Consider the following 11,932-nt stretch of genomic DNA (forward strand, 5'->3'; position numbering starts at 1 on the left):
ATATTATGCAAAGATGGCAAACTTGGTGTCTCTTAGTTGTTGTTCAGGTGACATCTAGAGGTTACTTCATCTATATTGTAATAAGAAAGACCAGTTACGTGGGTAGTGTAAGTTACGTTTAATAAATACAAGGTTTCTTGTGAGCTAAGAAGCATTGCATTTACCCACTTGGGTCTGGAATATCATAAGTTAGAACTTTGGCTTTAGTAAAGGTGATTGTATCGTGTAAGTTACAGCAAGTACACATGCAATGTTTCTGTATTTAATAAAAAAAATATTCATTTTTGATTTCCACATTCTATCCAGTCTCATTACCTCATTGTTCATCAATGAAATTAATAAGGGGATTTGGTTTTACTCCGTAATTCATATCTTGACCACATTTCCTGTTATCTGGCAGACATATCCGAAATAACTTGGAAATCAATGCAGCTTCACCTGAACAAACACTAGTTAGAATTAAGTTACTGTTTGCCCTTACTGTTGTGTGTCATTTCTTGTTCCAGGTGAGATTTTTCACAGCATATAATTAATAACGGCAATATGAGTTATAGTCAAGCTTACTTATAGTATTCATTGTTGTGTCCATATACATGTTTATGATCTTCAGTATATACGTATTACAGTTAAGCTGGTTTATAGTGTTCATTGTACTGTCAGAAATGTGAATTAAAATTAAGGTAGTTTGTATTCCACATTATAGTTTCAGTATATATGTGTTACAATTAAACTGGTGTATAGCCTGCATTGTAACCTCGATATATGTATGTTACAATTAATCTTACTTATAGTTTTTGAGCTATCAATATATACGTGTTACAAGTAAGCTGGTTTATAAGCTGTATTGTAGTTTCAATATGTACGTATTACAAATAAATTGGTTTATAGTCTTTATTGTGATGTTAGTATGTGTGTGCTTACTTATAGTATTCATTGTCGTGTCCATATACATGTTTATTGTCTTCAGTATATACGTATTACAGTTAAGCTGGTTTATAGTGTTCATTGTACTGTCAGAATTGTGAATTAAAATTAAGCTAGCTTATATTCTACATTATAGTTTCAGTACATATGTGTTACAATTAAACTGGTTTATAGCCTGCATTGTGACCTCAATATATGTATGTTACAATTAATCTTACTTATAGTTTCTGAGCTATCAATATATACGTGTTATAATTAAGCTGGTTTATAGGTTGTATTGTAGTTTCAGTATGTACGTATTACAAATACATTGGTTTATAGTCTTTATTGTAATGTTATTATGTGTATGTTAAAGTTCGGTTCGTTTAAAACCTCTATTATATTAATTATAGTGCAAGTACACGTGTTACATTTAAGCTTATGTTGTTTATAATGGCGTTAATATGGCTATAGTTAAGCGTTTTTATTGTGTATATGGCGTTAATACGGATTACTATTAACTGAAAAGCAACTTTAAATATCAGACACCCGTTTAACAGTGGAAACAGCACCCTGTGACACATCCGTAAATATGCGGACTTATAGAAATTGGGCTTCGATATCCGTGATTGGCACAGCACAGATAGCCCGTTGTTTTACTTTGTGCTTAACTACAAACGAACATTTAAACATCACTGATACTAATATTTTCATAAATCACCTTCAATTCAATTTTACAACAAATACAAAGCTGAAATGTAAAGTTCATACATCAGTTTTACAACGAAAAAAATTAATGATTATAATACCTTAATAAGCAATGTTAACAGTAATGAGCTTTTAACCAAACCGTCCCAAATTTGCTGTAAAATCTATTTTCATATGTACATACATGCACTTCAAATATCAGTTTTACAATAAAACAGTAACCATTAACACTTTAAAGAAAATACCAATAATTCACTTTAAAAATAACAAAAGATAGTGGAGACAATGAATATTTGAACTTTAGAAAGCTGTTTTACAGCTAAGAGAAACGTGACAGTTAAAGAGAGTGCCTATATGTACACCTTAAAGAGAGTCACGATATTCAACCTTAAAGATAATAACAGTATTTACACCTTAAAAACAGTAACGTTATTTACACTTAAAAACATTTATGATGTCAGAAAAACACGTAAGTTCTAGGAGTCAGAATATAAAACTATAAAAAACCCTGTAACTCGAGCACTGTCGAAAGGTGAGCCTTTCTTCTTCAGGGACAAACTGAAAAGGAAAAGTACCTCTTGGTAAGTTCTCGGATTATTGAGTTTTTATCATTTGAGATCTTAAACACAGTACCAGTAATAATTTTTAAAGACAGTACTAATACTTACACTTTTAAAAATCAGTTTTACAAAAACTACATAACCGTTAGTTCGATATGTATGCATGTTTTCTGACAATATCTTATTTACATCTCAATTACCCATTGTGTAATAAATACAACATGATAATTACTACGTATAACGTAATTTCGAACATTGTATTTTTACGGTACATTTTAATTAAAGACACAGGAAGATGTCTCTTTTGTTTGGTAGTGACACTACAGGTCTGTTTTTGGGGTCAAAAAATGGCACCTGGGAGGTCTGGCTAGAATACCGGACGCTACGAGTAATCTGTTTAACTTCCGTATTCACTACCTTAAGATGACTCTCGGAGAATGACCTTTGTCCACTCAAAAGCGGGTCATAGAAAACAAAGTTTCCTAGTTATTGACAGTTTTCAGAAGCAATTCGTTCTAATCTTTCATCCACAAGTGTTCGTGACGTTTTCTATCATAATAATACGATAACAAGCGGTAAATAATAAAACATTTTTTCTTATGTTATTTATATTGTTTATACATATATTCATCTATAATTTGTGTGAACAACATCACAATAAAACTAACATTCATTGTTATTAAGTACCTATTTACAAGTCCTTTTCTTTTCATAATGCTTTTGGGAAGTAGGATTCGACAATTTCATGAATTATTCTTACTGATTAAAAGTTTGTATTTGTATATATATGTATGACAAAACTACTGAGGTACTGAGATGCAAAGTTCTATCAAAAGGTCAGCTCCCAGTACCTTAGCAGTATGCCTGCGTATTTGCAACGATAAAATTCGGGTTTTGGTACTCGTGGTGGGTACAGCACATATAGTCCATTGTGTAGGTTTGTGCTTAACCTCAAACAAAGAAATTATTAAGTGGCCCACCCGCATCACAAACAACTTAAAAGATGATAGAAGAGATACAAGGTTTAAATGTTTTTTTTTCATGATAATTATTTTATGAGTAAACTGTTTTGGATGTACAATTGAAATAATCAATAAAAACCAAAAGTACTTTGCTCAAACATTTTCCTTCCGTATGATTCACACCAACTGGTGTTATAAAGATTAATAAGGAAGCGCTCGTTATTGAAATGTTTGTAATTAAGTGATTGATACACCTTTTTCTTTTTTCTTAAAAGTTCAAATCGCAGGAGGTACAACGGTCGCCTTTGGTTATACATAATTATATTATCATTTGTCTCAGTGAGGGAGATGTTTTTGAATTAAGCACAAAGCTACACAAAGGGCTACCTGTGTTCTGTCCACCATGGGTATCGAAAGCAGATTTTTAGCCATGTAAGTCGTCAGACATACCGCTGTGTCACTGGAAGGGAGGTTATTAATGAAGAAATACAAATATAACTGAATATGAAGAAGTATAATTTACTAGTTAAAATCATCTGCTCAGCAAAGTACATTTTTTTCATTTCATCGGCTGCTATTCATCCTGTACATGAAGTGATGTAAAGTGATATTTATTTTCACAAACCGATGATATAATTTTGTTTATAGTATTTTTCATATTTTATTCTTGATTTTCTACATTGCCTTTTTGAGTTTCTCGTGTAACTTTCGTATAGCTGTGCTTTCTGGAATATATCATAATAAACATTTTCAAAAACACCAGCGTCGTAGTGACTTCCAACCATTTGCACCTTGTAAATAGTAATTTGAGTGTTAAAAGTAATTCAGAACTTAATAGTTATATTTTGAATTAAAAGAAACTTAGAAATGAACCAAAAGAGAACAAAATAACTTGAAAACACCTCCACTTTAGATTATTCTAATTTTTTGGTTCACTTTCACTTGGAGGACAAAACTCAAATACCATATTTTGTAGCTTTGAGTTTAAACAAATAAATACCTAGAATATTATAACTTGTTCAATCTTATAGACACTATTCAAAATATTATTATTATTATTTTTTACAATATACATGTTACTTACAGTTGTTTTTCTTCTGGCGTGTTTTTATACAGGTTTGCTTTCAATTAAAATTGCCTAAAGGATTTTAATTAATTAAGTTCAAAGCAATCCAAAGTGCACCTTGGATATAAGCAACATTCAGATTTTACTGCTCTTTTCTTGTTACGAATAGGAGATCAAAGGAATCTTCACACTCGATGTCACTGGCTTCGTCTAAACTCTGTAGAGGCAACCATATGGTTACGTGGAGGTGATGGTATCTTGTTTGTGGCTTACGTATTTGTGAACTTGGTCAGCGAAAAAACAAAACAACAAAAACCATCAAAAGTAAAACCAATGTCGATTCTCACTACGTTTTCAGAACATTAAAATATCAATATATATTTAACTGCAATATAATTTCAAAACAATGGGATTGTAGGTTACAGCATTATAAACACAATACACTTCTTTATGTAACTGCAAAATTAAACAAACAAATTATAATATAAGTATTTTAGTTACAAAAACTTTTAATATTAGCTTTACTGGTTTTACACTCACCTTTGCGCCAGCATTTGTTTATTTTTGTAGTCAGTTTTTGTCTGTATTATTGCTGTATATTTACCCCTTGTTGAAGTTAGTAGGCCATGTTAGTTCTGAGAAACAATTATTTTTACGTGGCAAATCTCTGAATATAAAAAATAAAACAGAAAACCCTAAAAAATTAAATGATTTCATAAATAAAAATACTTCACTGACAGTTATTATAGTATAATTTATAAGAATATCGAATGGAACGTTCTAGAAAAAACGTTATAGTCCAGCTTATAAATATTTCGAATTATATTTTGTATTAAAACTATTTGTTTTCGTAAACATTTCTTTTGATGTTCCAATACACGTTTTTAATGGTTTAAAAAAACTATTTGACATATATTCTAATAAAATTTTGAAATCTTACTAAACCAGATTTCAAATACATAAAAACATTTCTATTTTACTTCTAGTATAGAGTCTGCCTTGATAGAATGAGATCAGTGTTAACAGTGAATTGATTTGGCGAAAATGCTTCCACTGCACGGCTTCTGATAAACTCAGACACGACTGTATCCAACCATCGAGTTTGAATCTGTACTTGTCGGTTAACACAGTCTTAAAAATGTAATCATATCTTCTACACCTAATAAATATTTTTAAGATTTTGTTATTTGTAGACTTCGTGTTTACAGTCATTTCTAATTAGAGAAGACAAAAAGTAAGCTTTATAAAAAAAAATCTAAATTCCATATAATGTAAAATGAAAACACTGAACCAATGAATACTTCATTAGTATTGAACTACATACCTAATATATTGTTACTGATAAAAATATCAGTGCCGGACTAATTAAGTATGGGCCATTTGACCCTTAAAGTAATTTGTTCTCCTAACTCTACCATATACCCTATTACGATCTTTATCAACGATTAAACTCATAACAAACTTATGTATGAGAATATCAATGTGTTAAGCTGATAAGGACAATGAAACAAATATTAAATGGAAAAAAGCACCGTACATCGCATTAGAAAAACACAAAAAACTGTAAAATCTTAAACTATTAAACTAAATATAATATTATTCAGTGATGTCGAGAAAACCCACTTGTAGAGAAAAATATATATGTAAATATAATATTATTATATTGTATTTAAGACTCATTGTTCGCAAACTCGATTTTTAAGTACACAACTCGATTAAAAACATAAAGCACTCATGCAAGAATATAAAGAAAGAACACATTTTTTTCTGGACCCTTGGGTATAATGGATAATCCAGCTTTGACCGATATCTTTAAAATCGTAATTTCATTATAAAATAATCTTGCATATTGAGAAAGTTTGGTAAATCTAATTAATAATAACACTAACTCTAGCGCTTGCTAAAGGCGAATGTCTCTTCATTAGAGAGCAAAGAATAAAATGGAACACTTCTCTATGTCTGTTATTCGAGAGGCCATTGTCCTGTACATTTACTGTCTGCTGGTCACTGTATACCTTTTTGAAACAGTTGCTTCCGTATTCTTTGGGCTTATCGGTTTCAGGTATAGCAGTTCAAGGTCGTATTGTCACATGATAGGGAATGTTTATATTTCCACTAACTTAATCACGCACATATTGTCTTTGCTATTGACGAAGACAGTTCGCCTGTTCAAAACGCTACAGTTTTAAAGTGTTTTTATCTGAGTCACATCTGAGTCAAGCAATTTAAAATCAAACCTAAATAATTACAACATAAAAAGTGGACAGAGATAAATTTTATTATTTGAAAAAAATCTCTGTTGAATTGCTGAATACATGTGATATACGTTATCTGAAAGACCGGCGTGTTTTACTAAACAGTTGTTTTCGTGTTTAAACTTATCAGTAACGTTTTGCATTATACGGCCTTCTTGTTAAGTGATACGAAATATTTGGATTTGCACTGAATCCAAAGTGACATTTTTGATGTTGTATCTAGTGGAGGCTTTAAGGTAAGTACATATTTACTTCTTATTTTCATCATCTGAGATATTAGTAATAAACGCCAAGTAAATGTGCACGATGTCTGTCAGTTATTCACGAACTGATACAATAACACCAAAAAAGTGAAACAGTTTTATAGTATAGTGTCTATTAACTTATTTTACTACACCACTTGTATCAGGTGGCTAAATAAAAGCAGTGTGTAAAATCGGAAGTGATTTGAAAACAAATAATATTATTTACAAAAGGTATAAATGTTAAACTAACGTTATTGGTAGATATTAATCATAATTAACAGAAATAACACAGAAAATACCTGACAGAAAATATTACTTTTAGCCTTAAAAAGTGGAACTAAGATGCTCAGTAAATGTGGGAAAAGATAAAAGTTTTGAAATGGCTTGACTGGGTAGTGAAAACACTTTATTATATTTCTACCTTTCCATGCATGGCATGGCCCGGTGGTTGAGGCACACGACTCGTAATGTGAGGGTCGCGGGTTCGAATCCTCACCGCACCAAACATGCTCCCCTTTCAGCCGTGGGGGCGTTATATTGTGACGGTCAATCTCACTATTCGTTGGTAAAAGGGTAGCCCAAGAGTTGGCGGTTGGTAGTGATGATTATCTGCTTTTCCTCTGGTCTTACACTGCTAAAGTAGGGACGGCTAGCGCAGATAGCCCTCGTGTAGACTTGCGTGAAGTTCATATCAAACCAAATCTACCTTTCCACACATTCACCAGTACAGAAACCTTCAAACTCAACTCACAAACAAAATTTACATTAGCACACTAATCAGCAACACAATGTTACACTGCACTTTACCGTTTATTCCTGGCTTCAGCTAAAAAATAATCAACATTTGAAAAAAACTTGCCATCAAATATAAAATTTCTGTTGATATCAAATTCACCCCAAAACCTAGCACTAAACTGAAGTCACTATTAAATAAAAATTGCATAGAATCGTACAATTCCAACGTCATTTATAAAATAACATTCAATAAACGTTTAGAATTTTACATTGGAGAAACAGGTAGAAAATCGGAAACCAGATTCATGGAACATAATAAAAACCCTCCCATGTTTACCATCACTGCAACTCAAAAACCTCAATATATCTTTTAAAAACACTGTAATTTTAAACGAAGAACTTAACATAAATAAATTCAAATTAAAAGAAGCTATTTTAATTGAAGAAAACAGCCCCATCCTAAATCAACACTTCTGGGTACCAATATACCTATATTTGACTGCGAAGTAATATCCACTTATGTAATCTCTTTGTTCTATATTGTACACCCACACACACACATATATATATATATATCTGTGCCTGAGGTTAACAAAATGTGGTGTGTTTATATGTTTTTCATTATCCAGTCAAGCCGTTTTAAATCTGATTTTTCTTAAAAGTTGGTTCCTCGTTACCAAGTGTGAGAAATTTTTTTTTTTCTGATAATATCACGTCTTTATTTTTTTCATGATGAAGATTTCTTGTTCTTTTAATGGAACATAGAACAAATTATTATGATTCAGTGTTTTAATTTATATATCAAAAACTTAGTTCGAAGTTGGCTAATTTATTTTCACTACTAACACGAACTATATATTTCCAGAAGAGAAGAACATGAATCGGCTTTTGTTAATTGTTTGTTGCGGCATGCTGTTGCCATTTGCTAGCAGCAGATGGAGTCCATTTGAAGGAGTATTGAAACCAGTAGCAGTAGGTACGGGACTGGGCTTATTTCCTATTGGTATGGGTGCGGTGAAATTAGCCATTGCACTGAAAGCTCTGAGTTTGTTGAGCTTTCGGCGTCGACCAATCAAACCTAAGTTTCAAAAATTCGCCAAGCACCCCGTATTTAACCCATATTACAACCCTTACGTGTTCCCTTTTCAAGACTATGACGGATATAATGACTGGTACCCAAACTACAGTTATGGAGACTACACAAGCTTCTTGGAATTTGAAAAGTTAAGAAAGAAAAGAGAGACGGGTATACATACAGAAGAACAAGAGTCACGGCCACGTAATAAGAGATATCACAGGACAGTCATTATGAAATAAGTTCGCTCTTGACCAGTCATTTACTAGTAACGTTAGAAAAATGTTGTAAGTATATTTATTTACCGATAGGCCTAAATTTTATTACAAATTTGTAGTTACTAACGCTTCATCCGTTTTCGGCATTTAAACTGTAACTTTTAAAGTATTATTCACATAGAATTTCAGAGAATCTATTGACTCTCATCATCCAACTCAACTGATTAGTTCTGATATTGAACACGAAGTTTCTCAGACAATAAATTGTGGCACACAAATATATATCTGAAACGCTATTTTTACACACCTCTAATTTTGAGTTCAAAATGTACAGATTAAAAAAATTGAAAAAACACATACCTGTAGCTTATGTGGTTTTTATCTTAAATGTTTGACCTATTGGTTTCTAGACCCCATCAGCTTTTGATGTTTATACAGTTACTTTCAATACATATCTCTACAGTTTACTTAGTTTTTGACAGAAGTGGAAGTGCATACATGATACATAAAAATAATAATGGAGGGAAAATGTTTTCAGTATTAGTTTATTTGTCTCTGGCCGAATTTAAGTATTTAGAAACTATACAGCTTTTATCTTCTGCTTTTATCAATGTGTTTGTAACTTATTGTCTAAAACAATCCTATATAACAAATTACCACATCTATATTTCTCTTTCAGGTGATGATGTTCTCCTTGGGCTTCCTAAGCATCCCCATAAATAAAAAAACGTAATTTTCTGTGCTACCTCATTCTTGTACGAAGCTAATAAGTTATTCAACTCAAACACATTCTAGAAAACTGATATTCGAAATTTTGTGTATGAGAACAGTTTTAACAAATGTTTAAAAACAAGGAGACACATGACAGGAAAATTTGCATTAATTTATAGATAGGAAATGGTTTTGAAAGTTATATTTAAATCTTTGTTCTTAGTGGTTTTCAAGTTTAGATAGCGTATAAAAATGGTAAAAATGTGATAATGTTTTTAAAATAAAAGGTAATTTTGTTAATTTTATTTAATAAAGCTGGATAAAAAATAGAACTAAGTGTTTTTTATGTTCAAATTGGACAGTTAGGTATAAATGAGGCTATGATAGAATAAAGCTTGCTGTTCATAAATAGTTTATATATTTAAATGTCTTCTAATAAATAATTAAAACCACAATAAACAAAGTTACAAAGTGCTAAACTCACGAATAAAGAGTTGCTAACTTATATAATAGTGTCCTTCAAGAAATGGTTAAAATCACATAGAACAATGTAACAAAGTATTAAACTCACGAATAAAGAGTTGTAAACTTATATCAACATATGATATACATTTATTAATTAATATATTTTAAAGGAATTGAATATATCATTACTGTGTGTCAGGTAATTGAAGCTCCACAGCGAATAAGTATTATTTTATAAAAGAATTCCAGAGTACTACAACTGTCCTATACGTACTGTTTATGTCTAAATTAAACAGTTGTAGAACGTTGAAAAGAAAAGAACACCCATCACTAAGAGAGAGCAAATATGTGGATAATACGTTTATCAGCTTATAAATACACACAAAACATTTAAAAGGGAATTGTTTCTTCTTTTTGTGTTCCTGGGGTGAAAGGTATTTTTGTGACCACCTGTTGAAAAGCCTGTATTAAAATGATTAGATAAATTGTAATCCTCTTTTGGTTCATGTTGGTTTTACTTCAAGTCAGCTTTGCTGTAAAATTCAGGGTATCAATACTTATTAACATATTCATGAACTGTGTATAATAGATTTTTAATACTATTATAATACAGACCTAGATATTTGTTTTCATACGGAGGAATGAATATCTGTAAAATCTTATTCACAATGTTACGTAAAGAAAAGTGAGTTTAAAAATCAGTTAAAGACAACAATAACGAAAAGAAATACTTTCACCCGAACTCCTTCGGAAAGTAGATAGGGTTTATTATTGTGTATCTGTAGAATCATTTCGAGATTGGTCCTTCCCTGTAGGCTAAGCTAGTTTAATGTATATAAGTTGGTAGAAATATATTTCACGCAGACGTGGTCAGTACATTTCGAACCTCAAATCATTTGCCGGCACTGCTTACTAATGTACCGAGTGATTAGCCAAGTCTGAATGCTCGAGATGGTAGAGAATAATTTACTGACGTTACTTACCGGTACCGGCTAATTTATTAGACATGCTGGCGACTCATTGGCTGAGTCTGAATCCTAACCTTATTTATACTAATGAAAAAAGGAAAAGAACCTTAGCTGTTTTTAAACAGCTATTTATGACCACGTTATCAGTACCATAATCTCTTAGATGCTGCCTTTCTCCTGGTTTCGACGTTAGAGGGGAAAAAATATGGGAACTCGAGCCTAATTTGTTAAAACAGGATTTATATAAATATTAATTTTTACCTTGAAACGTTAAAGATTGTTGGATGAATTAGTAATTGTGAAACAGATTAACGGAGACAGTTTGTTTGTTTTTGAATTTCGCACAAAGCTACTCGAGGGCTATCTGTGCTAGCCGTCCTTAATTTAGCAGTGTAAGACTAGAGGGAAGGCAGCTAGTCATCACCACCCACAGCCAACTCTTGGGCTACTCTTTTACCAACGAATAGTGGGATTGACCGTGACATTATAACACCCCCACGACTGAAAGGGCGAGCATGCTTGGCGCGACGGGAATGCGAACCCGCGACCCTCAGATTACGAGTCGCACGCCTTAACGCGCTTGGCCATGCCGGGTCACAAAGAAGACAGTAGTTAGGGATGAATGCTAGTAGACTGAAATAGCTTTGACTATTGTAAACTAACACTAAAGTGCAGAAATTTCGGGTAAGAACTTACAACTTACATTTTTAAAATAAAAAAAACTTAAAAAAGATCTTTTAACGTTGACATAATGGTTTGGTTTGAATTTCGCGCAAAGATATACGACGAATGTCTGTGCTAGCCGTCCCTAATTTAACAGCGTAGGAGTAGAAGGAAAGCAGCTGGTCATCGCCACCCACTCTGCTATCTCTTGGGCTGCTCTTTTACCAATGAATAGCAAGATGTTAATCTTTAAAATGCTTTCGCTGAAAGGGCAAGCATGTTTATTGTGACGAGGATTCGAACCCTCAGATTACGAATCGAATGGGCCCGGCATGGCCAAGCGCGTAAGGCGTGCGACTCGTAATCCGAGGGTCGCGGGTTCGCGCCCGCGTCGCGCT

The 11,932-nt window shown here is 32.3% G+C and overlaps 1 protein-coding gene across 1 annotated transcript; it reads left to right on the plus strand.

The window, feature by feature from the left end:
* The first annotated feature begins 6,359 nt into the window (after window positions 1-6,359).
* On the plus strand, window positions 6,360-10,045 carry LOC143227215 (uncharacterized). Its single transcript, XM_076458702.1, has 3 exons — window positions 6,360-6,690; window positions 8,300-8,796; window positions 9,407-10,045. The coding sequence occupies exon 2, from the start codon at window positions 8,311-8,313 to the stop codon at window positions 8,749-8,751; it is 441 nt and encodes a 146-aa protein (XP_076314817.1). The 5' UTR covers window positions 6,360-6,690; window positions 8,300-8,310; the 3' UTR covers window positions 8,752-8,796; window positions 9,407-10,045.
* Window positions 10,046-11,932: the final 1,887 nt, after the last annotated feature.

This window comes from Tachypleus tridentatus, chromosome 9 (genome assembly GCF_004210375.1).
Source record: "Tachypleus tridentatus isolate NWPU-2018 chromosome 9, ASM421037v1, whole genome shotgun sequence".
Taxonomy (NCBI): domain Eukaryota; kingdom Metazoa; phylum Arthropoda; class Merostomata; order Xiphosura; family Limulidae; genus Tachypleus; species Tachypleus tridentatus.

Coding starts and splice junctions, on each gene's coding strand:
- LOC143227215 (XM_076458702.1), top strand. CDS start 8,311: ATGAATCGGCTTTTGTTAATTGTTTGTTGCGGCATGCTGTTGCCATTT.